Source organism: Pleuronectes platessa, chromosome 21, assembly GCF_947347685.1.
Source record: "Pleuronectes platessa chromosome 21, fPlePla1.1, whole genome shotgun sequence".
Taxonomy (NCBI): domain Eukaryota; kingdom Metazoa; phylum Chordata; class Actinopteri; order Pleuronectiformes; family Pleuronectidae; genus Pleuronectes; species Pleuronectes platessa.
Window position 1 is genome coordinate 7,629,288 of NC_070646.1, and position 26,329 is coordinate 7,655,616.

General features: G+C 43.5%; 1 protein-coding gene across 1 annotated transcript; it reads right to left on the minus strand.

The window, feature by feature from the left end:
* Positions 1-147: 147 nt before the first annotated feature.
* Positions 148-24,883, minus strand: cpxm2 (carboxypeptidase X (M14 family), member 2). Its single transcript, XM_053413808.1, has 14 exons — positions 24,160-24,883; positions 21,850-21,942; positions 15,934-16,043; positions 14,568-14,707; positions 12,149-12,233; positions 11,030-11,180; positions 9,565-9,653; positions 7,589-7,712; positions 7,256-7,452; positions 5,213-5,392; positions 4,016-4,313; positions 3,639-3,778; positions 2,760-2,859; positions 148-932 (listed from the first exon to the last, which is right to left on the minus strand). Exons 1-14 carry the CDS (start codon positions 24,440-24,442, stop codon positions 676-678), a joined length of 2,247 nt encoding a protein of 748 aa, XP_053269783.1. The 5' UTR covers positions 24,443-24,883; the 3' UTR covers positions 148-675.
* Positions 24,884-26,329: the final 1,446 nt, after the last annotated feature.

Genomic DNA, 26,329 nt, shown 5'->3' on the forward strand with positions numbered 1-26,329 from the left:
GTCATGCAAACTGCCTGAAGAGCTCAGAGAGGGGATTTTGTCGAGGCCCAACCTTTTCCAGGGTTCATGAGTCAAATCCACACTCTACACATGAGCAGCTACAGACGTTCAATCTGTGAAAACAAGCTCTTTATTTAATAACTTGCCAAAACCGTAGTTTATTTAAAATAAAATCAGCGACACACAAAAGGTCACAGAGTCCACAAGCTTCATTCAAGTGCAGCTAATAAAGCTTTAAAGTAATGGTTTACATAGCTGTGTTACATAAGTTAATATATGTACAGAAGTCATGATCAAATTGTAGTTCAATTTATGTAGAAAAATAAATTGATTAAATCACTATATATAATCAATATTTATTCATTTATGGTTGACGCCACCAGTTATTATTTGTATTTATCACAGATTGAGAAGAGGGGATTGAATAAATTTGAAAGAATAAAATACTTTTACGTTTTACAGTGGATATCAAGAAAAGTTGACGTGACCACACAAGCTTACGACTGGGTACAAAACCAAACAGCATCCCATTTAAATGAATCCACATTTTTTAAATATCCAAGATAATCGTGCAGACAGCTCTATGGAGGGATCTGACAGAGGTCCAAGCCCCGGTCGGATCAGAACTGGTGTTTCTTATTTGTTTCTCATTCCTCTGGTTTCTACATTCAGTCTTTATGTTCCCAAACGTCTGGCACTGGACCTGTGAGCTTGAGGCGGCCTCATGGACACTCTGATGGGCTGCTTGTTGAACTTCTCCATTATTTCTTTGATGCGTGAAAGGTTGGTGCGGCCGAGGGTGAAGTCGCACCGGGTGGCGCCCATCTCGTAGCCCACCTCGCACTTCTTGCTGACGAGGCTGTAGCCCACCGCCCTGGCTGACACTCTGTACTCGCCGGGGTTCAGCAAGCGCCAGTAGTCACCGTCGGCAGCTGAAGACACACAAATGACATGGCAGCAGATATTTTGTGTTTTGGTTTGAATGTCGACAGTGGAAGCCCTGAAATGTTGGTTATTCCCACCAGAGGCTGATTTGTGGTCAAACTATAGCCACTGGGTCCAATATTGTTTTAAAAAACTTAAGACGTTTTCTAAAATCAACGCCATAAGGTAGTAAATGGATATTTGAATTTAAAATATGATACTTTTTATGGCAGTAGCCTAATATACATCATCGGCACAAACAGTTATTGATAACTGGCGTAATACTGATTTAACACTAATAAGCTATTGATAACATTTCAAAGTTTTAGCAAACTAAACCGTAAAAGCTAAGAAATTGCATTATTTCAATTTAAAGCTTCACTTCACTTGTGATATCCATAGAGATAACACAAGTGAGTAAAATAAGCATAAATATAATTCAAAAAATAGGAAAATGTAGCTACACACATTGGTTAATTTACAGTTTCACTTTGTTAAAAGGAAAATATCATAAATACACAATAAAAGTAATGTGCTCCTTTGTTCATAAACTTAATACAGAACAAAATAATAAGAAGTGAAATGGATCGAATTACTCAACAATAAAATATCATGAAACTCTTCATCTAAAGCCTAAAATAAAAGTTCCTTGTGTTACACCTCTGGAAAAAAAAGGAGATGTTCTGAATTCCCATTTAGATTTTTCAGAAATAGCTCTACTTTGTCATGTTGGATTTTCTTGGTCTCACGGAGCTGAACACGAGCGCTTGTGGTGTATTTTCAGCCAGTGACTCACTCATAAAAACAACAGTGTTGCTTCCTTGCAGTCATCCGAAAACACCCACCTGACACGTCTGAGCGAACACTGAGACAAATTTAATATGACAGCAGGTCTGTCTCTGCAGCTGATCTACAGTGGATCCAAACCGTCACACCAGGACGTCACGTTACTCACATTCAGACGGCAGAAGGGGATCTAATTGTTCCCTGAAATGCAATATACTAAATGCTAATGAGCTCATGGATTCTTCTGTTCATCAGTGGCTCCCAGGCTGTGTCCTGCCGTCGCAGTGGCAGCAGTGGATTCATCTAGAGGGAAGGAAAACTGCTTTCTGAAAGCAGTTATCCAAAAATGTCTGCTTTATCAAAATAAAAAAGCCTAAAATCGATTCTGACTGCATTTTGAGAAAAGCAAGGTTTCCAAGAGGAAGCCATGACTTGTACTTAGTTCCAGGAATAATAATAAAATTCTATCGGACATTCGATTGCAAAGCACAAAACTACTTTGGCTTTGAAGGCTGCTGCATTTGTCAGGCATCAGCAGAGATTTCCTGAAGGATGCACAATCAATAGTCAGATTCCGATATGTCTACGTCTTTGAATAGATACATCAACTGGTTTGGTTTATTCATTTTGATCGCATGGTACGCTGGAGGACTAGCTTGCTGTGAGACTGAGGAACAAGATGAAGCGTGAAAGCAGCCGAGTCAATGTTCTCTGAGGCTAGACACATTTATTGAAGGGAACATGTCTATTACCTCAGACAGAGGTTGTGTTTTCATTGCTGTTTATCTTTGTTTGCCAAACCGATTTTCTTGAAACTTGCAGGAAGCGAGAAGCTTAAGCCAAGAAGAAACCATTACAATTTAGTGTGATTCAGAACATTTTCACAGACTCCTCAGGGAATTACTCATGGATCTTGATGAAAAATGAATCAGGCATATCTAGGGAACTGATAATTAGGAATTAAAGGTAAATTGCATTGGTTTGTGGCTCAATGGAACCATAAATAGCAGAAACTGTATATGACAATCATGTGAAATGCAATATTTTACCTGTGCGGATATCGTGGCTGATGCCCTCCACAGAGATGGTAGCATTAGCTATTGGACGACCCTGCAGGTCCCTCACGACACCTTTGATCCCTCGGTGCACCTGCAGAGGAAGAGCATGACCCGAGTCTGAACCATCGACTGCATAATTTAACAACGTATATGTTGCACCGTGTGATGTGTTATAATGTATGATGCATAATGTATCATCTGCAGATCGACAAAAGCTTTCCTCCTCGTCCAGCATCAATATTTACATACAAGCTGCCAGCATGGGCTCACATCCTCTGAAGTCCCCATCACAAGACACAATACAACGCAACAGGACGACGAGTCAAAGTCGTTCTGAAAGTGAAGCTGAGGAGGCAGCTGCATTTTGCCTGAATGTGACGGACAAAGACATCTGCAGCCCCCGGGATCCTATAATCCACTGGTCACTTATTTGATTAAACATCCAGGTAATCCTCATGGTATAATAATGTCTAGAGTTAATTATTTGCTTTCACATCAGTCTTCAGGTTTTCTGACAGGCCGGCTTTTGTGTCCATCAGAGGATCCAGTGATTAAATGTGGTTTCCTAATGACCTTTACAGAACATTTCAGAAAGGCTATTCATTTCACCCTGATATTCATTTGGGGGTTTGACAGTTCAAATAGTCCTGAGCATGTGTTACAGTATGAGTTCAGCTCTCATGGTATTGATACAGATCTTCTAAGATCAGAGGAATGCAAGAACACAGGAAGTAGTTAATAGTCAAACATCTCCCTAACATAAAAATAGCATGTGTTAATGTGGCTTGTTTGCACTGTTTTCTATGAGTGTGTGTGTGTGTGTGTGTGTGTGTGTGTGTGTGTGTGTGCGCTGCGGGGGCCGCTGGGTACCTGCTCCATGAAGACGAGAAGAGACTCGCGGTTGTTCTCCCACTCCTCAGGCAGTTCGTTCTCATGAGGGAATTTGTCACAACCCACGTACATGGACAACTCGAAGCAGTTGGTGTGCAAGTAGCTGAAGTCGTTCATACCTGCCGAGGAAGACAAACACACCTGAGGCCGACTGCATCCACTCGGCTCAGCATTGTGTGCGTTTACTGGCCAGGATCCAGATGCTCTGAAACAGCCAAAGGGCTCCTGTGCTGAATATGCAGATGTGGCTGCTACACAAAGCTACGACTCAACGCCTCAGCGGAAAAATCCTGCACAACACAGAGTTAGGCTCAGTGAGAGAGTGTGTGTGTGTGTGTGTCTGTGTGGACACTAACTGCCAGCCGCAGTGTGCCAGGACGCTCCGTTGATGGTGCCGTCCTCCTTGGCGAAGTCCTCCATGTGGCAGACCCGTCGGTTGGCATCAGTCATCAGGCGGTGGGTGGACGCGTAGGAGAAGGCCAGCCAGCGGAACACGTGGTCGTCCGGGGTGGGGGTCTGCTCCCGGCTCACCCCCGGGGAGCGGGTCTTGTCGTAGGGGAAGGTCACCACCAGCTCCCCTCCCTGAAGGTTACTGCCCAGCACAAAGGGCATCTTCTCCATCCACGCTATCAGAGCCCGCGTCTCCATGGCAACCTACAGTGGGGGGTGGGGGGGGGGGGGGGGGGGGGGGGGACACACGGGTCAGGGGAGCATGTTGTTATTCATCCAATCATCTCAGCGGCGTGACTGGTAAACGAACCACCTCACGCTGACAGCAGCATCAGTGCAGTGTGCTCTCAAGAGGCATCAGAAGGTTGTTCACTCTCCTGTGCTGTAAACTAACTAATCCCACTAACAGTTACCACTCTGAAACGTAAACACATTTTCATGAAGATGCCACCTAATGGTTGCAGTGGTTCAAATTTGAATGTGGCAATCATGAAACTGATGAAACTCTCTCTGCCGTTGTACTTTGTATATTTGAACCCTGCAGTACTATCACTGAGCGCCGGCCTGGCCGCTCAGCGAGGCGAGCGAGGACAGTGTTCTCAGCTTCCTGGGCACAGATGGGGATCCCGGCTCTGTGTGACTCACTGCTCAGTCTCTCGGCAACGTCAAAACACTCGTGAGGATGAGCTTTAAATAGATCGCCCGGTGTATTTTAGCTCACAGCCTTCCGCGTCACAAATAGCAAACGCATCTGCGTCTCCCGAAATAGACGGCGCTGAAACGCCCACGTGGCTGCTCTTCAACAGGCGGAGTGTCACCACTGTGGGATTTGTTTCTCAATCCAGAGGAGGTGACGGAGAAAAGGACAAAGAGATCTAATTTGTCACTGATAGATATAGTAACTGGAAACTGGCAGCCACATTACTAAAGATGCAGCACAAGGGAAGATAGAATTTGACTTTGAAATGTCCAAAAGGACAAAATCCTACAATTCTAATCAAATGCTGGTGTTTGAAATTCCCAGAATTACTTGTCGAGGTGCTAAAATAATTCACATTGCATTAATGTAAAAAACAATACATCGGCCTGTCAGTCACACCCACCGATGCATTTGAGGACTGGTACCATTCGGGGATGGGCACTTGGTGGTTGAACATTTTGCGAGGGATCCATTTCTTGGCCTCTGCCTCCCACAGTATGGAGTTGAGATCGGGGAAGTTATGGTGAATGTCTATTCCGTCAGTGCTCCATCGACCCAGAGACCAGCCACTGAGCTCAGAACCCTGAGGAACAGACAAAAGCAATAGAATCAGAGTGAGACTCGAACAAACTTTCTTCATCTCGGCAGGATCGTTACAATTGTTCAACACAGTTAGGAAAAAACTACATAAAAAGGGAAAACTACGCAGACCTAGCTCATATGTTCTGGACGTGCTCCAAGTTGGAAGAGTTTTGGAAATCAATATTTGGGATTTTGAATGTTGCTTTTGGCCTACATCTACAACCTAGCCCTTTAATGGCTATATTTGGGGTAAGGGGTAACGACACTGCGACAGCCACTAACAAGAAAAATGTTATTGCCTTTGCCACTCTAATTGCTCGAAGGAGAATTCTCTTGGAATGGAAATCCCAATTACCACCGAAGGCATCTGTGTGGCTTTCTGATATGATGATGTTTTTAAAAATTGAAAAAGTTAAATACTTTCTTAGAGGATCAACCGGAAAATTCAACAAAGTCTGGGACCCTTTACTGGTTTATTTTGACAAACTTGTCACTCTCCCCTCTCATTAGTATATGGCGTTAACGTAAAGCGCAAACACTTTCATCTTAGGAGAACCCCCCCCCCCCCCCCCCCCTTTTATTTATTTTTTTTTATTTTATTTTTTTTATTTTATTTATTTATTATTATTATTATTTTTTATTTTTTTGTGGCACATGGAATGTTAGGGTGGGATGGGGTTTATAAAAATATAAAAATGTAAATTGTTAAAATGCTACTGTTTCATTGTACATTGACACAAAAAGAAATTTAATTGAAATATTGCAACATGTGTGACAGTGTACATCTTGTCTAACAACCAATAAAAATACATGTAAAAAAAAAAAAAAAAAAAAAAAAAAGGGAAAAATACTCATTCAGTCACCCATCAGTGACATGTGCAGAAGGGTGTATTGGATAAGTGGCCACAGGAAGGAAGGTGCTCAGTGGACCACTACAGGATGGGTGAAATTGTCTGTGACCGAGAGTTCCTCTTTTCCGCAGCTACAAGCAGAGGGTCCAGCTCCAACTCCAGTACTGAGCTCGCCTTGTGAATCATTTAGTTTAGTCTGTTATTGGCGACCACCCTCAAGGCAACTCCCCCACCCCCATAGCCTCATCCACATCACTGGTCCAAAGACGTCAAAAGGACCGGAACTTGTGCAGGAAAAAGACCAGACTCTGGCAGTTGAGTTCCTGTCTCCAAGTGGAAACCCATTCTCCTGCACCATCACTCCCCCAACGTAAAGAGGAAAACAGGAGTCCTGGATCTCTGTTTGTCCATCACCAGCTAATCTGTTTTATGGATATTGAGCCCGATGCTTCCAAACATGACAGGACCGTCCCCAGTGAACTTTTGGCAAACATTGCTTATTGTGCAGACAGATGGATTTCATTGTCTCAGTGGAGTTTTTGGTCCCATGCAAAGCCAGGTCTGGGAAACCAAAATAAGAACCACAAGAGGCTAAAAGTTGCTTAACTGCTCAATGCTAAGTTAGGCTTTTATTCTTAGTGGATGGAACATTACACACAGTCATTGTAGTCATTATAAATATTTAATAAATAATAATCCTTTCTAATGTTTGTCACATAGTTTTTTCTCCTCCCTTCCTGGTCTTGTGTCTTATTAAGCTCACAGGCCTGCAGCTGATTTAAAAACCATACACAATAATAGTGGTTCTCAAAAAGCAGCCTGAGTCCACTTACACTCACTATAGGGCTCATCAGTTCATTTAATATATTCCACCAGATCATTCAAACCAATTTTCTGGCATGCACCTGCGTTTCATGGACGCTCTTATCAGGAGAAGACCTGCCAAGCACATACGGCATAATTTTCACCGGGGGGGCCGGCGTGTGATACGAGGTCGCTAATGGCAGACCTACCGCTTCAAAGGCTTTCTCGTACCCATCGGGGTTGACAGATGGCAACAGATGGATTCTGGTCTCCTCCACCAGGTGACGGATCCGCTGGTTGCCAGACAAATACTCCAGGCACATGAACTGCATCAGCAGGAGGAGCAGCTCCCGGCCCAGCACCTCGTTGCCATGGGAACCGGCCGTGTACCGAAACTCCGGTTCACCTGGTAAACAGGTTCATGAGGGGGGGGGATGGAGGGACGGTAAAGAATAAATATGCAATCACTTTGACGACTGAGAAAAAACCTATGTATAAGCAGTAAGTTGAGCGAGTTGCTATGTTGCCTTTAACACACTCACCGACTTCATGCTCCCCAGGGTTGTCAGAGATCTCTATGGCGTACAGCTTGAGGCCATTATGGCTTTTTCCTATGTTGTAGATCCGGGTGACGTTGGGGCACATCTCGTTTACCACCTTCATCATCTGTGGAAGGCAAATAATGAAGTATCGGATTTCTTTTTTTGTCTCTTACTGTTGCTCATTTCTTGAATATTTGATTCTGTATCAAGAAAAATAAACTGAGGTGCAAGATTCTTTGAGGTTACAAGTGTTCCTTCAATGGAGTGATGCTATGTTAAATACTTTGATATTTGAAGCTTCAGATAGGACAACGTAATCTCCATGTTATTGGAAATGTAATAAAAATATCCCCGGAGCTGTGACACAGACTTTTATTAATGTCACTCTAGCAAGTGAGGTGGGGGGGGAGGCAGTCCAGGTAATTATCAAGACAGGCTTGTAGAGCAGATGACTAAAATAGCAACAACTATCAGTTGCTCATATGAGCGGAGACACCGAGAGGAAGTGCAGCCGGAGAAAGATTAACAAGCTGTTCAGAGGAGCGACGGCACTGAAGGCAGGAGTGAGTGTTGACTCGTTCCTCCGACTGCTGCGGAAGATGTTAACCAGTCAGGAGTGATGGAGTTTTAATTGAGCGTGGGTGGAATCTCCACAATTCTAACCAAGTACACAAACTGCTCATTAGATAAAGGATAGATACATGTACCTGGGTTGCATTTAGCCGAACTGATGTAGAGCATTCTGTCTATTACCTAGAGACAGGTATTATGTTTTGGAGTTGTCTGGAATTGCTTAAATTTGATACAAATGTTCAGTTGGACTCAAGGAAGACCTGGCTAGATGTGGGTCATCAAAGACCAAAGGTCAAGGTCACAATGACTTCACAAATCAAATTTTCACAGGGCAGTAATTCTCGCTTTTATAATAAAACTAAAACTGCTGGCTGTGTTTTAACCTGCTTATAGTAACTATTTACTTCAGCTGGCACTGTCATTAAAGAGAAGCCTCATGTCTGGGGATGTTCCAGGGTAATGGCGAGGTAAAATCCCAACTTCCTGTTTGAAGAATGTGTAAAATGGTTATTCTTGCAGTATCAGTATTCCCAGGGCCACTACACAGCAATCAGCTGTGATCTAAGAAAAGAACGGCGACATGATGAGAGATATCATTCACACTCCCCCTCATGGGGCATGTACTTTATTTGAAAAGGCACAATGGGCTATTTCCACTTGTAAGGTCCTGTCACATCTAAAGTGCAGTGGACAAGAGGCAGCTGTGGTACCAGGTACCTACGTGGAGAAAAGAAATGTCAGGGGTGAGAAGGCTTTGGAAGCTGAGTTTTAAAAATAGGCCTTCCTTTCTTTGTGAAGAACCACTGTGGCTGGACACCCTGTGTGACACACATTAGCCTCAGAGGTAACGAAAAGAGAAAGAGAAACGGTCTGTTTAATCCACTCTGATGTTCCTGGAGGAGCGTCTCCGGATGAAAGGAGCGCTGCTGTGCCACAATGAGGAATACGGAGCGAGCATTAATTGGTGTATGTCTCATGATGGTTCAGAACAGCAGGTTAGGACACCCGCGGTCGGCTGCTCGGCACAGACGGGCCGCCGCACTACAGAGGATTTAGATTCGCGGCACTTGTCCCTTCAGGTTCGCTCAGTCTCAGCGGGCAGTGACAGAAACAGCTGTCCTCCTGGTCCTGGCTACATACAGGCTACTGTTCATGACAAGCATATGAATAAGTGATGACACAACCCAGGAGATGCCGTATGCATTTTCATGTGGCTGGCAGCGCTCAGGTCATTTGCTGCTGTCGCACACTTTGTTCTTGCAAAGGACACAAACTGCCCGGGTGTTAGCTCACAGTTGCACAAGATGTTTTATTCCTCCATGCTCTGGTCCCTGTGCTGAAGGAGAAAAAAGAGCCAGAGCCCCTCGTAAGTAGGCGGATATCTGTCGGTCACTGGGACTCACCTGCCTCATCTCCTTGTAGCTGTGGTGTCTGAAGTCCAAGTCGTCCGATGTTATGACTTCATTGCGTCTGTGGTAATAATTGTTCGGATCTGCAGTGTCTCAAAAACAAACTGATGATTAGAAACCAAACACCTTTTGAGTTGTTGATGACAACTGAAGGCTTAACACAGGTTCTCTCTCATGTTTGGAAGAGGAGGGTGAAGGGAGGGGTATTCAGGTGCCTTATGCAACTTTACCACTAGATGTCACTAAATTCTTCACATTGAACCTTTAAGACCCTTTTCCACCAACATCTGACTTGTGTCTATAAAGAGGAATTGATTCAATCTGAAGTAGACACAGGTTTTTATCAGCTCCGATTGGCAGCGATGCAAACGAGACAGCCGGGTGATTGCACTAATTTGGCAATACAGCAAGGTGACAGAGTGCCAACGTTTTTTATGTCGAACATGATACACTGGGGGGGAAAAAACACAGAAACGCAAAGTCCTCGATTGGAATTGCATTTATTCAATCGCCCTTTTCAGCGTGTTCACCTGAGTTTAAAAAACCTGTGAAAATTGGCCAATTAAACCTCTCATATAGATGTGTAGCCATGCAGGTAGTTTAGTTTTTTTGTGCCAAGATATCTGCCTTCTGAGGTAAGGTTATCTGAACTCAACAAAAACCTTTTTTTTCAAAAGGAAATGCTCCAGTAAAAACAGGTAAAATCTAAAGTGAGTGTCTTGATACCAGCAGAAGGCTGAGGGGAAACCTGAGGGTGCTTGCAATTAAAAAGACACACTTATTAAAATGAGCACATGGCTAAGTGGACTTTATGAGCGTAAACAGTTGGCAGGATCCTTCAGGCAAGAAGTGTGGTCTTTACACACAGCAGCAGATTGTCATTTCAACGAGTACCCCAGAAAGACGTGTTTACTGAGAGACAAAGTAACAAAGCCCTCTAGTGGCGTCTGTGATCATGACTCCTGTCCATCTGGATTAAAGGAAAATACTGTCAACATTTGATGTTGTAACAGATTTCTCGTAAGGAAGAGGTCAAGGGTGGATGGACGAATTTCTTTTTAAACATGACTTCATTCTTTCCCCAACTGTTAATTATTGATACAATAACGATCCCCGAACTTTAGCAAAAAACTGCTTCTCCGACTCTTAAACATATCCTTAATTATCGTCACATCATCTGTGAATCCATCTATTATCTATGCGGCTTATCCTTTGAGGGTCACGTGGGCTGGGGCTTATCCCAGATGACCTTGGGCGAGAGGCGGGGGACATCCTGGACAGTCGCTAGCCCATCACACGGTCAGCATACAGAGACTCACTCTCACACCCATGCATTTCTGCATTTCTGCATTTCTGCATTTGTGCATGCTGCCTCATTCAACTACATACCCCAGCTTAATTTTTCATTCATTCTATTGGAAGGATTCATGTGTCTGCTCTGTCCATACAAACCCTTCACCTGGCATAGGACAGCCAAGGATCTCCACTCTCATGCAGAGGTTGCCGTTGTTGAACCAGGAGAGAGGGTTGACTCGGATGTATCGGGCGACCACCGGCGCCCGGAAGATGTTCCGCACGGGGATCTCCTTTTCCCGGTTGGCGCTGAAAATCTACTGATGCAAACAGTCGGCCAGATGGTGAATAAACACAAAGGAACAGGATCTTTTTCTTCTTAAATAAAGTGAGTCAGTCGTCATTAGATATTGCATTAGTTCAGCTCTGCAGCTGTAAATGAGCAACAAGTTTCCCACTGTCATAAAAATAAAATAAAATTACAAAATCACAATGTTTACACAATAAAACATACAACAGACGCGAATATAGCTTTTGGGGTTAGAAAATTGCAATTAGAGCAGGCACAGGACAATGAAAAGTGATTTAATATGATCCGCATAGCCCTTAAACAAATACATATTCATGCAACCATTGAGGGTCTTTTGAATTAAAAGGCACCTATAGGTGGAGTTGTTCTCTGCTCTGCCCTTTGGCATTTTGCAGAAAGCGTGGGCAAGCGACAAGTTTGTATCCAAGACTAAATCACTGTCGGGGCATTATCTCCCACATCGATGACATCTCCAGCCAAGGGAGTCTACAGTTACTCCGAAATTTCATTTGCGGGGGCGTGAACCGCATTGGGCAGCGACCAAGATGAGATCTCCCTCCAAAATATCCCCTTAATCCGATCTGCGTGTCCGTTGGTAATAGGATTATTATTAGTATCATTGTTATTTTACATCCAAATGCATCGCCGTGTTTGGTTTGCTCCGTTATTTCAAGTAGAAAAAAAGAGACACACGTCTGATGAGGAGCCAGGATGAGGTTCCCATCTGCTCGAGGATCATCGGTGTTTACTATTCCCAGTCAGCTCATTAGGCTTGGATCCTGAGCTTCCCTCTGAAATTGCTCAGAAGACAGAAGTAATTTTTTTCTAGCGTTCTTTGCTCAGTCGGAGAAACACAAAACAAGGCTTCTCATGAGGAAGAGGGATAAGGTCTGTGTAAAACAGGCTTCATCCAGTGTGATGAGAATTGCCAACTTCAGGGGAAATTAGTTTTTAAATGTCATGGCTGTTACTCACCATGTCGTCGGAGCCGTTCTGCAGAGTTACCCAGCTGTGACTGTCGTTGCTCACCATGACTTTGTACGAGGTCACCCAGTCACTCCTGTCAACATTCGAGGAAAATCAGGGGGATCAAGGAGAGAGAGACAGAGACATTTCCGGTCAGGCTCAATTCAATGCAAATGGAGCTTGGAGGTGCACATCCTGTCTTGCTGAAATCTCAACGGGTGAAAGTCAATTTAAAAATAGGAAAACTGGAGACGAGGTCAAAGAATTTATATTAGAAAGTCTTTTATTACCCAAGGTTTTGGAATCTGAGCAAAAATGACAGATGCTTTAAATTTTCTAACAGGGACCGGTTTGGGATCTGGAATCCAGGAAACTTGCGTCTGATAATCAAAACTGAAAAGCTATTTTAAATAAAATGGATTTCAGATGGTCAATACAAACTTTAACTTGTCAGATATTGTAATTAAGTGGCCTCAACTTACAAACACACTGTTTTTGTCCATTAGAAGAAGAATATACAGAGCGCAGTGAGGTGAAACATGAGAGAAAAAGCACATTGTTTGTTCATCTCTCTCTGCCGAAGGAGTCCACTGATGACTTAATGTCCCATCATGCCCAGAGTCTGCAGTGTGTGGGCTGCCAATGAGCCCCATCCTTCTGGATAAAGACATCAGTGCTGAGCTGGTGCAGCCTGGTGAGAATTCCCAGTTCTGCTAATTAAAGCACTGTTCAAGACAGAAGCCCCTGAGCCGGCAACACCGACAGCTACATTGCCCTACAGAGCTAATTGTGGAGAAATTCTGTCTCAGGAATAAGTATCTCCTGCCCCCTTAGATCGTGCTGCATGGCCTTGCTGGGAAATTACAAACGCGGCCTGCTATCTCCTGGCATCTCCCTGCACTCTCTAACTAAGCAGTGGTTTCCCTCAGACTGTGCCACCCCTCCCAATTAAGGAGCACAAAGGCTAAAAGTTGTCAAATATTATTTCAGAGCAGAGGCAGAGAAGGTACACGGTGGAAAAATATGAACAGAAGAGGTTGTGGTTTTTTCTTGGTGAACAGAGAAGCAGTTTAAATGCAAGTACATATTTTCCGTTTGGTTCATTACTTACTAGCTGTAATTGTGAAATAGAGGAAGGCTTCTTCTTTCTGTTACAAGTAGTAACCAGTGGTTATTGTGTTTTAGCTACTATCCTTGTTATGGTTAATCAAATATTTTATATTAATAAGAATAATATTTGATTTTGGTGTGTTTTTAACACATTGTTTGTCATGAGGTGAACTGACATGTGAAATATGCTACACAAATTAAGTTAATATATCATTGAATGGTCAGGACAGAAACTACAAAGATGTGTAAGTTGTCTCCAGAGTGTTATAAGAAAACAGATGCATGAGTCATTATAAGCTGTAGACATAATTAATTAAGAGTATTAAAGTACACAGTTTGAGAAGTAATCCCTACTTGCTATTTCCCCATTTTCCCCCCTTCGTCTGAGTGTGATGACCAAGCTTAGAGTGAAATCTATTTTCTCAAGTATTATTTTTATATTGTAGTGACCTTTTAAGAGAGATGAAAGAACGAGGCTGCACTCCAATCAATACATTCTCAACCCCGCAGTGAAGGCATCAGAAAAGACTCGTGAAAAGGGCAAACACACCCGAAGGTTCTGATACTGAAAAGCTTGTTTTCTTTATGAAACTGAAAGTGAAATATTTCCAACTGGGTTAAGAGGGAAATCCACGATTCATTAGGAGCTTTGGAACGATTACTCTTGTCTGACTACTCACAGTCCTCATGTCCGATAGTCATTCAAACTCAGGCTACGTGTAATTTGACCGTTTACGAGTTAATGGTGTGGATTAGCCACGCTGTAGCAGCATGCCTCTGAGGATAGATCAGTCGGTCATCACGTTGGGTCCAGACTGGCTTCATCTCATTGGATGGATGGCTATGACAGTTTGTGCAGACACACGTGGCCCCGGGACAATAAATTCTACAAACTTGACAAAGATTTACTGCTGATCTAAGTGTGACTAATAAAAAGACAGTCAGCCAGCCAGTCTGTTTCCTTGTGGACACTTTGATTTTTTTTCCCTCGCAAGTTCCAGCTGATCGGTCACAAAGCGTAAAGTAAAAATCCAATTAATAACAATAATTAAATATTGTTTTAACCTCATATTTAATCTTTATTGTCTTTTATCCTTGTTTATATGGAATGAATTTGGGTGAGTGGTGAAAATAGTCCACAATTTGTCCACAAAGGATTTATAACAACTTGCGGACATTCACCAGGATTTACCCCCCCCCCCTCCAATTATCCTTTCAATTTAACTCGGACGAGAAAATCCTCCTCCTCACTGTGCGACCATCTGCAACTCTCCATGCATGTCTGCGGGGGGGGGGGGGGGGGGGGGGTCCTACTCACGACCAGAGGGAGCTCCTGCCTTGTGTGATGACCCCTGTGAACTTGGTCAGCCTCCTGGCGTCCACCTCGAACCACTGCAGCGGGTCATCCCTGCCCGCGCACCAGGCCCCAGCATAGAGGTCATCATCATATATGCCTGCCTGTGGGCAAGAAACAGTCGTGTGGAGCATAGTTTTATTCCAGATGTACGTGTTGACTCACACTCACACACACACACACACACACATCCTATTCATTGTACAGCATGCTGACTGTTACAGTGCTGTCAACTTCGACTGTGCTTGATTTTGTTCAAGTTCAGTTTATTAAGGTATAGAGTGCATACAAAGATGAACACGCTTCTCTGCTTCCTCCCACGATCCAGAAATGAAGCCAAAATATTGTAGATTGTGTATTTTCTAACAGGCTACATCAATTCAATTACACTAAAGGAAGTAAACAACGTTTGGTGCACGTTGTACTGATCTACTCAATCCATAAATTACACTGTTAGCTCAGAGCGAGATGCGTGAATAGTCATCATACAATCTGTGGTGCTATTGGTGTTATTGTTGGTGTAAGTATTGGTTTTAGTGAAGGTGTGGTTGGTGTTGGTTGCGTTTGTATTGGTAGTGGTAGCACTGATGTTAGTGTTGTTGGTGTTATAGTGTTGATTTTGTTGGTGTTAGTTGTGGTGTTTGTGGCATATCACAATATCACAAGAAAGTAACAAACTGTAGCAGCGAATAAAATGGAAATAAAGTTCAGAAAAACGTCCTCACAGGCCTAAATCAACAGGCACTATCTGCTTTTGATGCGTTCCTCCCGATTTCCCTATAATTGTGCTCTAGAATTAACAATTTCTCCGTCAGTCACATACGTGCACTGGGAACAGCGAATCCTTGGTTTTGTTGTTTTCCTGAAACATAACACCTTGCAGCCTTGAGCGAATCAAGAGCATGTGTGTGCTCGGTTAATTGCGCAGATGGATTCCGAGCAGCCTGCAGAAGATGAGACTCGCAGCAGACTGAACGGAGACTAATTCCCTCAAAGCATAGCCTGCACTCACAGGAAATACCCTTTCTCCCAGATGCCAGTTCTTTTTATTAGGGTTTTGGGGATGTGATCCTGATTTGATGGCGACACCATTACTTTCTCTGTGGAGTTAGCTTCGGACTATTAAGAATTTGCCGTGAGAGGAAGCAGGCTGATAATGTCAGTCAAATTAAACTCACAAAATCACAGCCAAAATCTTTCCATGGAATATAAATAAAAACTTAAATAGATCTCAAATATACAGTCTCTCATTCCTATTCCTTAGTGCTGCTGCTTCTTGGAAAATGATCCACCAAACATGAGCTTCCTCTGGAAATGTGAGATCACATACCTGAATGTTAAGGCGACCTCTGTGTGCACCAAGGCCGTAGCGTTTCGTGCTCGAAGCGTGAAGCTGGAAATCATCAATCTTCAGCGTCTCCAGTCCCATAGGAGGGCATTCTAGGTAATGAGAATGACAAATTGGCATGTGATGGAAATGTTATGTATCACACTTTGCATCGCTCCGGGATAATTTCGCTCTGCCAAGTAGATCTCCTGAGTAGGGCTCCGTGCATTCGTTAATAGCTTCACAAAATTACTTAACAGCAAAGAGCTATTTGGTGCAATTTTGTTGAGAAGATCTAAGAGTATGAGCTGTGTTCAGAAAACCTGCTGTGATCGTGAACCCACACACACACACACACACACACACACACACACACACACACACACACACACACACACACATGCACCAGAACTCAAGATGGAAACTTTCAGTACCCACGTCACATTCTGAGCTTTTCTAGGAGACGGAGACAGGTTAATGTACATTTCAAACTTCTGTGTGTGAGCAGCTAATTTTTACAAAACGCTGGAAAATCCCAGTACAAAAGGTGAGCGTGTGTGAAGGGAATGGAATCGAACAGCCTGACGGAGGCTTTGATGTCTCAACTCCGATGAATTTCAAAATGTGCCGAGCTTCACGGGTGATTAATCACTGTACACTATAAACGCTTCCTTTTTGTCAATTTCACAGCCATCTCACCGCAGCCTGAATACATGATTAAAACGTTGGAATGACTACAACTGAATCGTTATCCTGAAATAGAGTAAACACCACAAACCCGTTGAGTACAAGTTCAAAGGTTTTAACGTGAAATCAATGCACAAACTCTCAATATTAGAAATGTAATGTCATTATTACAAGTTGATCTAACTTAAAAAAATATATTTTCTACTTTTAGTTTAATTGATTATTTTTGATTAAAGCTTTGTTGTTGCTTGGTCAGGTTGTTACAACTTATAAATGCCAAGTAAACTTTACTTTATCTAAGTTTTAGCACAAGTTAATCTGACTTAAATTAATAGTTGTGTTTACTCCATAGAATTTAGTAATTTGAGTTAGCATAGGTATAACATTTTACAGTCAAGAATAGATAAATACAAAGGTTACAAAGTTTTTAAATCTCTGTTTTCTTCTGGGTCATTTTCTGTTGTGTATTTTTCCTGTTGCCGTGCTATGCCTGGATAACAACTTGTCACCACGTCAACCTATAAATCTGCTTTTTCGTTAAATAGAGCCACAGCACTGACCTGCCTATGAGTGTGTCTACGTTTGGGTCCTGAAATAACCAAAATTATTGAACATTTAGAGCAGCCACAAGCAATTTTAAACTGCACTTATTTCAAGGACTGTAAGATTAATAAACGAAATCCAAACAGCAGAAGCAGCAGACATATCCAGACCTCTTTTTTTTATTAAGGGTCAAGCTCCAAAAGCCCTTGATTCTTTAGTTCCCATAATAAAACCTAATAAAGCCTCCCTGTAATTAAGTTTTTGTGTTTTTAAGTTTTCAGGCCCAAACTGAAATTACGCCAATTACATTACAATTCCTCAGGGTTATCAGGTTATTTACTCAGACTTGACTTTGATGCTCTGTATAAATCACTCATTCTCAACTTACAGAAACTCTACAGTGAGCAGTACATTTCATCATTCTTTATCATCATACTGCGTCATCAAAGTCTGTCATTGAACTTCCATAAGATGCAGAGTATTGCATTGTGGGATTAGCAGAAAGTGGTCTACACACCATGGGTGTTATTCATCGACTTTGTAGCTGCCATCAGAGTCAGTTACACAGTTTAAAAGTTCATTGACACATTCTGTGGATGTAAAATCATCATTTTTGTTGAGCATTTTAATTATTTATGTATTTACAAATGAAAATGTTTAAAAAAAAATTGGGGTTTTCATGGCAGAACACATATTTAGGTAACGGTTGCTGGGGGGGGGGGGGGGGTAATTAGGGTCTCACTGCACTCTACAGTCAGTGTGAGAGGCAGAACACCTGCCAGCCTAAGGAAAGGAAGCCATTTAAGGTGAGTTACAGTGTCTGTAAGGATTCTGTGAAGACTTGCACAGCTGGACGTTTGTCTTACTACCCCCCTTTAGTTAACGCAGCCAATGAGATGCTAATGGGCTAATATGCTAGCGGCTGACAGCTTGTACCATCCAATTGGTGCAGGTTGCAGGCGCAGGTGGTGCCTGGGAGCTGTGGCTGCAGTGTGTGTCTTTCTGTGGGCGTATTGTGTGCAATGCTTAGTCGTGCAGAAATACTTCGGTGTAAACAACATCTTGTTGTGTCATTTTAATTTCCATAAAGTTTTTCCTGCAGGATAACATCGATATCAGTTTGTTTCAATAAAATCAAATATATCAAACAGTTTCAACAATACAGTCGTCTTCTTCTGGGTGATTTTGTTTATCTTGCCAGATTCTTCTTTCTTTCAAATCCTTAAAAAAGTTTAAATTATATATATTTTTGAACTGGATTTAACTTTAGCTGCTGCACTATATACTCTCAGCTCTAAAAGAACATGATGCATCTACACTGCAATGAGTGGCACAGTTCACATCTTTACTGGCGGTACTTGTGATGGCAATAAGCAGTCATCAATATGAATAATTATCTCGTAATTAACTCCTTGAGCGCACCAATTATCCAGTAACACCCACTCGAGCCGCAGCAATGGTTCGACAGGCATGCAGCTGTATTCAAGGCTTTTTAAAAAAGAGAGCGCTGCACAGCCCTTAAGAATGTTTTTGATTCGCCGCTGGAGGGAGGTTGAGCTTCATTTGAACAAATGCCTGTCTTTAAGTGATTGCAGTAACTGAGACGGGGAGCACTAAAGAGAGCTCTTTGTGTGAGATTGGCTCATCTTTTACACTGCGATGGATCTCACCCAGCGAGGGCCCAGCAGGCAAATCAAAGTTGACGTGTGAATTGGCCGCCCATTGGCTCTCTGGGTGCGGATCAGTCTGTTTGCACGACTTCCCTGGACTGCAGCGATGGAATTTACAGAGCAAGGATTGTTTCGACTGGGCACCGGTCTGGTTGTTCATCCAGCATCTACCTCACAAGTAGTTAAATTAACGCCCAGAAGTGTAACAGGCACAAAGAAGATGGAGGCATGTTTGTTGAGAATATTGTGGCTCTGGAGGTTTGCATATAAACGCACGCGAAGCTGGCAGTGAAGTACACAGAGGAAGTTGGCTTTGTGTTTTGAAACTGTTCCATCAGCCTGATGTGTCTGAGACGCTGAAGATCGTGAAAGCACCAGACAAAGAAGACCTGCTTCCAAAATCCCCAAGTGCATGGGGCAATTTATGTTTGGTGCATTAAGAAAACACGGGCCAAATGAAGTCCCGCTGTAAAACTACAGCGTAGAAGTTGATGAACAATCCAGAGGCAAAGCCACAGGTAGGAGCAAGTACTGGAGGATTCCGGTAACTCTATACGGCAATAAAGCACATGTTGCTCCTCTTGTGACCCTGTACGTCTATATTTAAATTCTGTGAGTCCACAGGCTTTCGGAATGGAGCGATCACAATGTTACGGGTGAATCCCAACCCTCGAACCGGCCTGAAGGATCAACGTAAGCCGGACAGAAAAAAATAAAATAAATAGATGTCTGCTATTTTGCAAAAAACCCTATATCATTATCCCCATCTGCATGCAATCCTTCTCAAGAGGACCCCCAGAGGAACGCAGCATCTGGATTCAACAATAAAGTGTAAAAGAAATAACAAAGCAAACAGTCGAGGCCTCATATGTTGCTATCTAGGCCACTTGCCATGTTACTGTGGACGGCCGGAGCATAATCTAGGATCAGAGTTTTATCCGGCCGTGTATCACAAGTCATTGCACATCTGGTGGTATGCAGTTGTGAAGTACTCCAGGGGTAGAAGGTATTAATATTCGAATGTTTATGTACTTTAAGCTTTAAACTGCTTCCAAACACAGAGGGTCCGATCCGTTTTTTAATTATTAGAAGAGGTGTTTTGTAAACTTTAGATATTAAAGCAAGACTGTTTGACTTTTGCTGAATTAACTCTTCAATGATATTTTACTGATTTCAAAAACATCAGCTAACTTTAGCCACAATAAGTTATCGGCCACACCAAACCAGTTAAGGATGCAACAGCAAATATCCGTTATGTGTTTGAATTAACATTTTTTTACTTTGCCAAAGAACAGCAGTACATGGGGGGAAAAAGAGCGCATTAAAGTTTGTGATTCATTTGGAAAGAAGCACAGATCCAGATATTTTTGTTACTATTTTTTTTTCTTCTTTTATTGGAGAGATAGATCTTTCTTTTGGACATTTTTACTGATTTCCCAGAGAATAATTCATGGATCTTGATGAAATTAATCATGCATATTTGGTGCAGCTTGATTGAATTTAAAACAACTGCTGGGCCTCGGCGGAGGTAAACGCTCATATGACATGTGACATTTTAGTTGATTTGTTAGTTCTTCTTTAAATTTTTTAGAAGATTGCGTTACTTCAAGTCAATTTAATCAAATTCTACTTTGTATAGCGCCAGATCACAACACACTTTCAACGCACTTTACGTAATATAATGTTGAAACCTCACAATAGGCTACTTCAGAAAACCCCAACAGATCCACAACAGTTCAACAGACTAAAGCAATTTCTCCAAATTAAACTTAGTCTCCCTTTAAAAGAAAACATCAGACGATCAGACATCTGTACATCAACAGACCAGTCTATTTAAAAACCTGCATTTTACCAAACCCCGGCCTTCAGAGCTTGACTGTGCACATGTGACAAACTGTGAGATCGTGCTGGAAACATTTGGTTTCGCTAAATTTCTGTTGCGCCTGGTGGGACTGGTGAACAGGCTGTTGAAACATCCGCTGCTATTCTTAGAGCCCTGTTTAATGAATTCCCCATTGTTTTGTTATGCAGCCTGCGTGGAAGTGACAGACAACTGAGGCTCTGCTGTACATTCAACAGTGCCCAAATAATACAAATTCTCAAGGCTAAACAATCTTTAAAGATGAGTACTTGAGCTCTCGATGTGCAGAACGTGTGATTTTTACACACGTCGAGGCCCTTTACAGTTTGACCGTGACAAATCAGCTGCTACCAGGACATGCTGAAACAAACTCAGAAAACAGATCAGAGCTGAGTCACAGCTTCAGCCATGAAAACATGGGTCTGAGAGTGGAGAGCGACGTGCCAGGCAGGTCGGCATGAAGTTCTCATTTTCCTACATGCAAGCCTATCCAACTTTCTGCTCCCATTCCCCTGGTGGCAAATTATAAATGGCAGCCTCTCTGTCTCACCCAGTAGGTTCCTCACGATAGTTTCAAAATAAACACATAAATTCACCGTTGGCCACCGCATCCAAACTTAACCTCGCAGCGGTATTAAACTCAGCTTCCTGTTATGTCTGACGCCGCGCAAAACGAGTGTCATATGGGCAATATCACCGTTTTCAGAGCGGCGGTGGAAAGTCTGAGGTCTATAGCTACACGCGCTTCGCCCCCGAATCACACTTTCAGCCAGACGAGTTTAATCTGTCATCCGACGTGACGGGAAGGCTACCAGGGCATCGTGAATCCAGTTCAGCAAATATACTGGGATCCATGGAAACCAAACAGGATGCTCTGGGGCAGAGCAGACACCAGCGCCTCTGTGGCTCGACTCGGCTTCTGAGAGCATCGTCGTATACTGCCAGACTTTCCCTCGCAGGGGAAAAATGCTTATTTTCGAAAAACTCTCTTCCCCTTTCCAAAATATTTATCATCCTCCAGAGGGTTTGTTTCTCTCTCTCTCTCTCTCTCCCCGGCCATCATAAAAGCTTCTGTGAAAGCAGAGGAACGATCACTGCACATTGGAGGAAGGTTGCATTTTTATGAGATCATGAATTTTGAATCGGTTCTTCACTTACCCTCTTTTATTGAGTTGTATTGTCCTCCCTCTGAGATGCTGTTTGCGGCGTTCAGGTTGCTCTTCTTGTTCTTCTCCGCTTTCTTGTTGCTCGCTGAGGAAGGACATTGCATTTTTTAGAGGAATGGGAACATGCCGTTTATATTTTGTCTTTTGAACGGAGGGCTGTGAGAGGTTAAATCACATTTAATATGGCTGATTCATTGTTGTCGTTGCGCAGCGGGAATAGCAATAGTGTTGACGCTGAGAAGAAAGTAGCTTTGGCTTGATTCGGGCCTCCACATATGGATGGATTCAAGATTGGGACTGAACCAAGAGACAATTTCTGGGCACAGAACTTGCAAACGTTTAACTCGGCTCCTTATATGAAACGTCCCGCTCGCGGTAGCTCAGCCGCCGATGCTTTTTAATTTGCACTCTCATTTAAGATCTTTAACACTGATAATATTTATGAGCTAAAGGGCCCGGGGTTCAAATCCATCATGGAAATGCCCCGTGCCGAGCGGGAAGTTGCATTCCAGGGATTGTGGATAGAAGTGAACCGTGTGCTTTATATTTGACAGAGTGTCAGGTCGGGATCGGCCCCATGTGATAACAATCCTTCTCACATCTGAAAGTCTTTATCCTTGTCTCCTTCTGGGACCAGGGTGAGTCCTCGGCAATATGCTCTGAGCTGCGTACCGGCTCCAGCACGACGGATTCACAGAGATACGATCATTTAGACAATGTGCTTCTTTCTGTAACTTGTTTTTCACCAAGTTTTGGATTCCTCACATAATAATAGATAAGTTAAAGGTTGAGTTGTTACTTCACAGGTCTTCTAACAGTTTTCTCTCTATAAAGCATAATTTTAGATAATTTCAGAATATTTTGTGTAATTAAATTATATCATTCTTTCCCTTTAGCAGCATATTGAGTGATCCAAAATAGTAATAAAATAATCACCTCTTTCAAGCTGTTACCTCGTTACTTAGTAATTACCTATTTGATTCCAGCAGGGCAACATTAATTAAACAGTGAAGTAAAACAGTAACGTTTAGCAAAACTGATACGATACGGGACATTTTATTGAAAGGAGCTCACACTGAGGTATCTGAGGGGAACTGTAGAAAAGGGGAATCGCTCTATAAGGTTTTGCCTCTTTAAAAAAAAATCTATTTCATATTACACACAGATTCAGAACTAATACGAATATTGATTACTGCAGCATATAAAGAGTCACCACCTCTTTTTTACTATACCATCAAATAAAATACTGTAAATAGTTTTGCTTGTGTGTGTCTGAAGGTAATATTTTCTTGATTTGATGCAGACTGCTCTGCCACCTGCAGCAGGCATCTCTGTGTGGACACGTGAAGCCCAGCTGCCTGAACCATGAGGTCACTGTCGGCACAGCTGCTCTGAGTTATCTTCCACCAACCAACAGAGAGCCCTCACGCCTGCTCCCATCCTCCAATCACCTGGCAGGATTGGAAACATACCTACAAACCTGCTACTGCATGTGCTGGGAGACCCCCAGAGAGAGCCTTGAGCTGTACGTTTCTGTGCAGGCTGTGTAGCTGGGAGAGAGCGCGGCCATTCCTCGCTGCTTTTGGGGGGAAATGTGGACTTCACGTGTGTTCTGCCTCTGACCTCTGGCATGCATGAGGTGGTTAATCCTGCAGGAGCCACACAGAAACATGGCTCTGATCTATGTGCACAGAAGCGAGGAGGAGGAGGGGGAGGAGGAGGAGGAGGAGGAAGAGTAGGACTACCTGAGGTGGTCATTGTTGTTGTAGTTTTTTCTCTGCACATCCATCACCTTGTGAAGTGAATACAGCTGCTCCTCTGAAGTCCCACAGGATACTGAGGTTCAATGCGATGCGTCATATTTTCCATTTGAATTCATCAAAATGTGTCTGGAGCAATTAAACAGTAGCTCTCTGAGCAATAAGAACTTATTTTAGCTTTCACCTTTTATCGTGAAAAGCATGAACTGCTGCAAAATTAACTGTCATGTTTATCTTGTTATAAACTAAACTTAAAACCTCCCTCAAAAAACTGAACCGATCAGGCACACTGGCATCTAGTGGCAACACTGACACGTGAATTCCATAATAAGTTCTGATGAAACTTTTGAAATAAGTTTTCTAACTCAAATGTGGCAGCTACAAAAAATTTCACAGACGGTGTAGGTGTTAAGTTTAGTTTTTTTTAAAGAAAATCAATGTTGCACTGGTGCAGAAGTTTTACAACCGAGAGCTTGAAAATCAACATGTACAGAAACAACTCTTTTCCAAGTTGTCCTGTGAAGCGACGGCAAGGCTTTTACCTGGTTTTGCATCAGCTGTGGTTTGATCCATCTGCCTGCTGCTGACTTCCTTTCCCTTGGGCACCTTCTTGCCAGGGCTGCGGCCTGGGGGCTCCTGCCTTTCAGGTACCGAGGCCACAGGCTTCTCTTGCATTTGGACCTGGTTGTACTGCTCCCTGGTCAGCAACTCCTGCATGTAATAATCCTCATCCTCGCCAGCAGCGTCGTGGCTGAGGTCTGCGAGGCCAAGGAGGAGTCCCAGCAGAGCCAGGGGGGTTAGGAGGCTGAGGCACCGTCTTGTCATGACCCGAGGGGGATTATCTCCAGCTGAGAGTCCTGATGCCGTCTCCAGAGGAGCCTGCCGCTGCTGCCGGGCTGCGTCCCATCAACTGCTCCCCTTCCTCTCCCTTCCCACTCCCGACACGGAGAGTTCACAAAGTTCTCAGAGCGCTCCAAGTCACTGACGAGAGTGACGGAGCCAGAGGGTCCATGGAAGCCTCAGCCTGGGAAAAATCCTGTGAGGGAGGGAGAGAGAAGATGTGGGAGAGGAGAGGGAAGAGAAAGAGAGACAGACAGAACAGTTCTCTCCCTTCAGATGCAGGCAGGTGACTCAACGGTAACCTTCTTTTGTCTGCTTCTCTTTTAGATCCAAACAAGTCCACTGTGCTGACACATAGCATACATTGTCATACTGTGAGTAGAAGTGAAATGGGGATGGAAATCGCTCTGGGAGACACACATTGACATGTTGAGGATCTGCTTTCATCTCCATCTCCTCCCACTCTGTCTGGGGCAGGCTTTGCTTCAGGCAGAGGAAAGTTTCCTCTTTCCTGCGGGGGAATCCACTCAGGGACTCAAACTGTTTGCAATTCACCAGTTCACGATTGTTTTTATTCAAGAGGAGAAGCACAGAAGATATATACAGTCCCTGCAAACAGGAGCAGTGATCCATCCTTTTCATCACACTGGGTGTTTGGATGTCAGCTAAAGCCACAGGATGTCAAGATTACAAACTTGTCCGCTGCCTCACTTTACTGAGGCTGCTCTTGTTTCAGCCAAGACCTGTTTGGACTCTGCGGTAAATTTACAAGTTAACTAGCGGGCAGAAATCTGACTGAACAAACTGTCCGTGGAGGATCCAGGCGTGTTCCAACACAGGGATGGAGCACTACCCTGTGTGTCACAGCTCATCACATCAGCACTGCCGGTTCCTCATGCAGCTTGTACTCCCCCCCCCCCCCCCCCCCCCCCCCCCCCCCCCCCCACCACACACACACACAAAAACATGACTACAGCAGCTGATGGAGGCTCATTTTACCAGGAGACAATACCGAAGCCCAAAGCCAGGAGTCCTGATTAAAACCATATTTTTTCAGCTAAGAAGGTTTTACCTTGGGTTAAATAGAGAAAAGAAACAGAATATATTGTTTCACAAGCATCCCTGGTTTATGGAGCTATGGCTAAGCAAATGCAGAAAAATGTCTTGCCATGGGCTTATTTAAGATTTAGTCATAAGGAGTTGGGGATACCAAGGAGATTTCTCACAACTAATAAGTAAAGCTTTTGACATTCCATCAACCTGAGGCAAGACAAACTAAGGGAAAGATAATAATCCCTCAACAGGTCTGGTGCCCTGCCTGAACGCTGCCCCATTTAAACGCGTTGCTTCATTACACATAACTGATGTGCATGGACATCGCATAGAGAGAGGTCTAGGCAGCAGGGTTCGAATTGGAAATGAGACGTTACACCTGAGAAGGAGAGAGAACGGAGGCTGAAGGAGTCTGAGGCTGCGGGCTATCACAGGAACAGGATCTGCAGTGGGTGGACAGCTCGGGGCTGGAATACTCCGTACCTCGCCTGGCACAGGCTCTCGCCAGCAAAAGGCAGGCATTAGCTTTCTTCGCCCACTCCCCATCTCGACCTCACCCCATCCGAAAACTGTCTGGAGAGAGAGGGAGGGGGGAAGGGAGAAACAAACGGAAGGAGGGATGAGAGAGAGAGAGAGAGAAGGCAGTCAAGAGCGCTGTGAGGTATTGCCACATGAAACCACAACTCCCAGAAAGTCAGGTTCCTCCGAAATGCACGACCACACCACAGCTGTGTCGCCTCGGCAAACTGGTTCGGTATATATTCAATGAAACCATGGCAACGTGAAGTGCAAGGAGGTAGTGGGGCCGTATAGACTGTA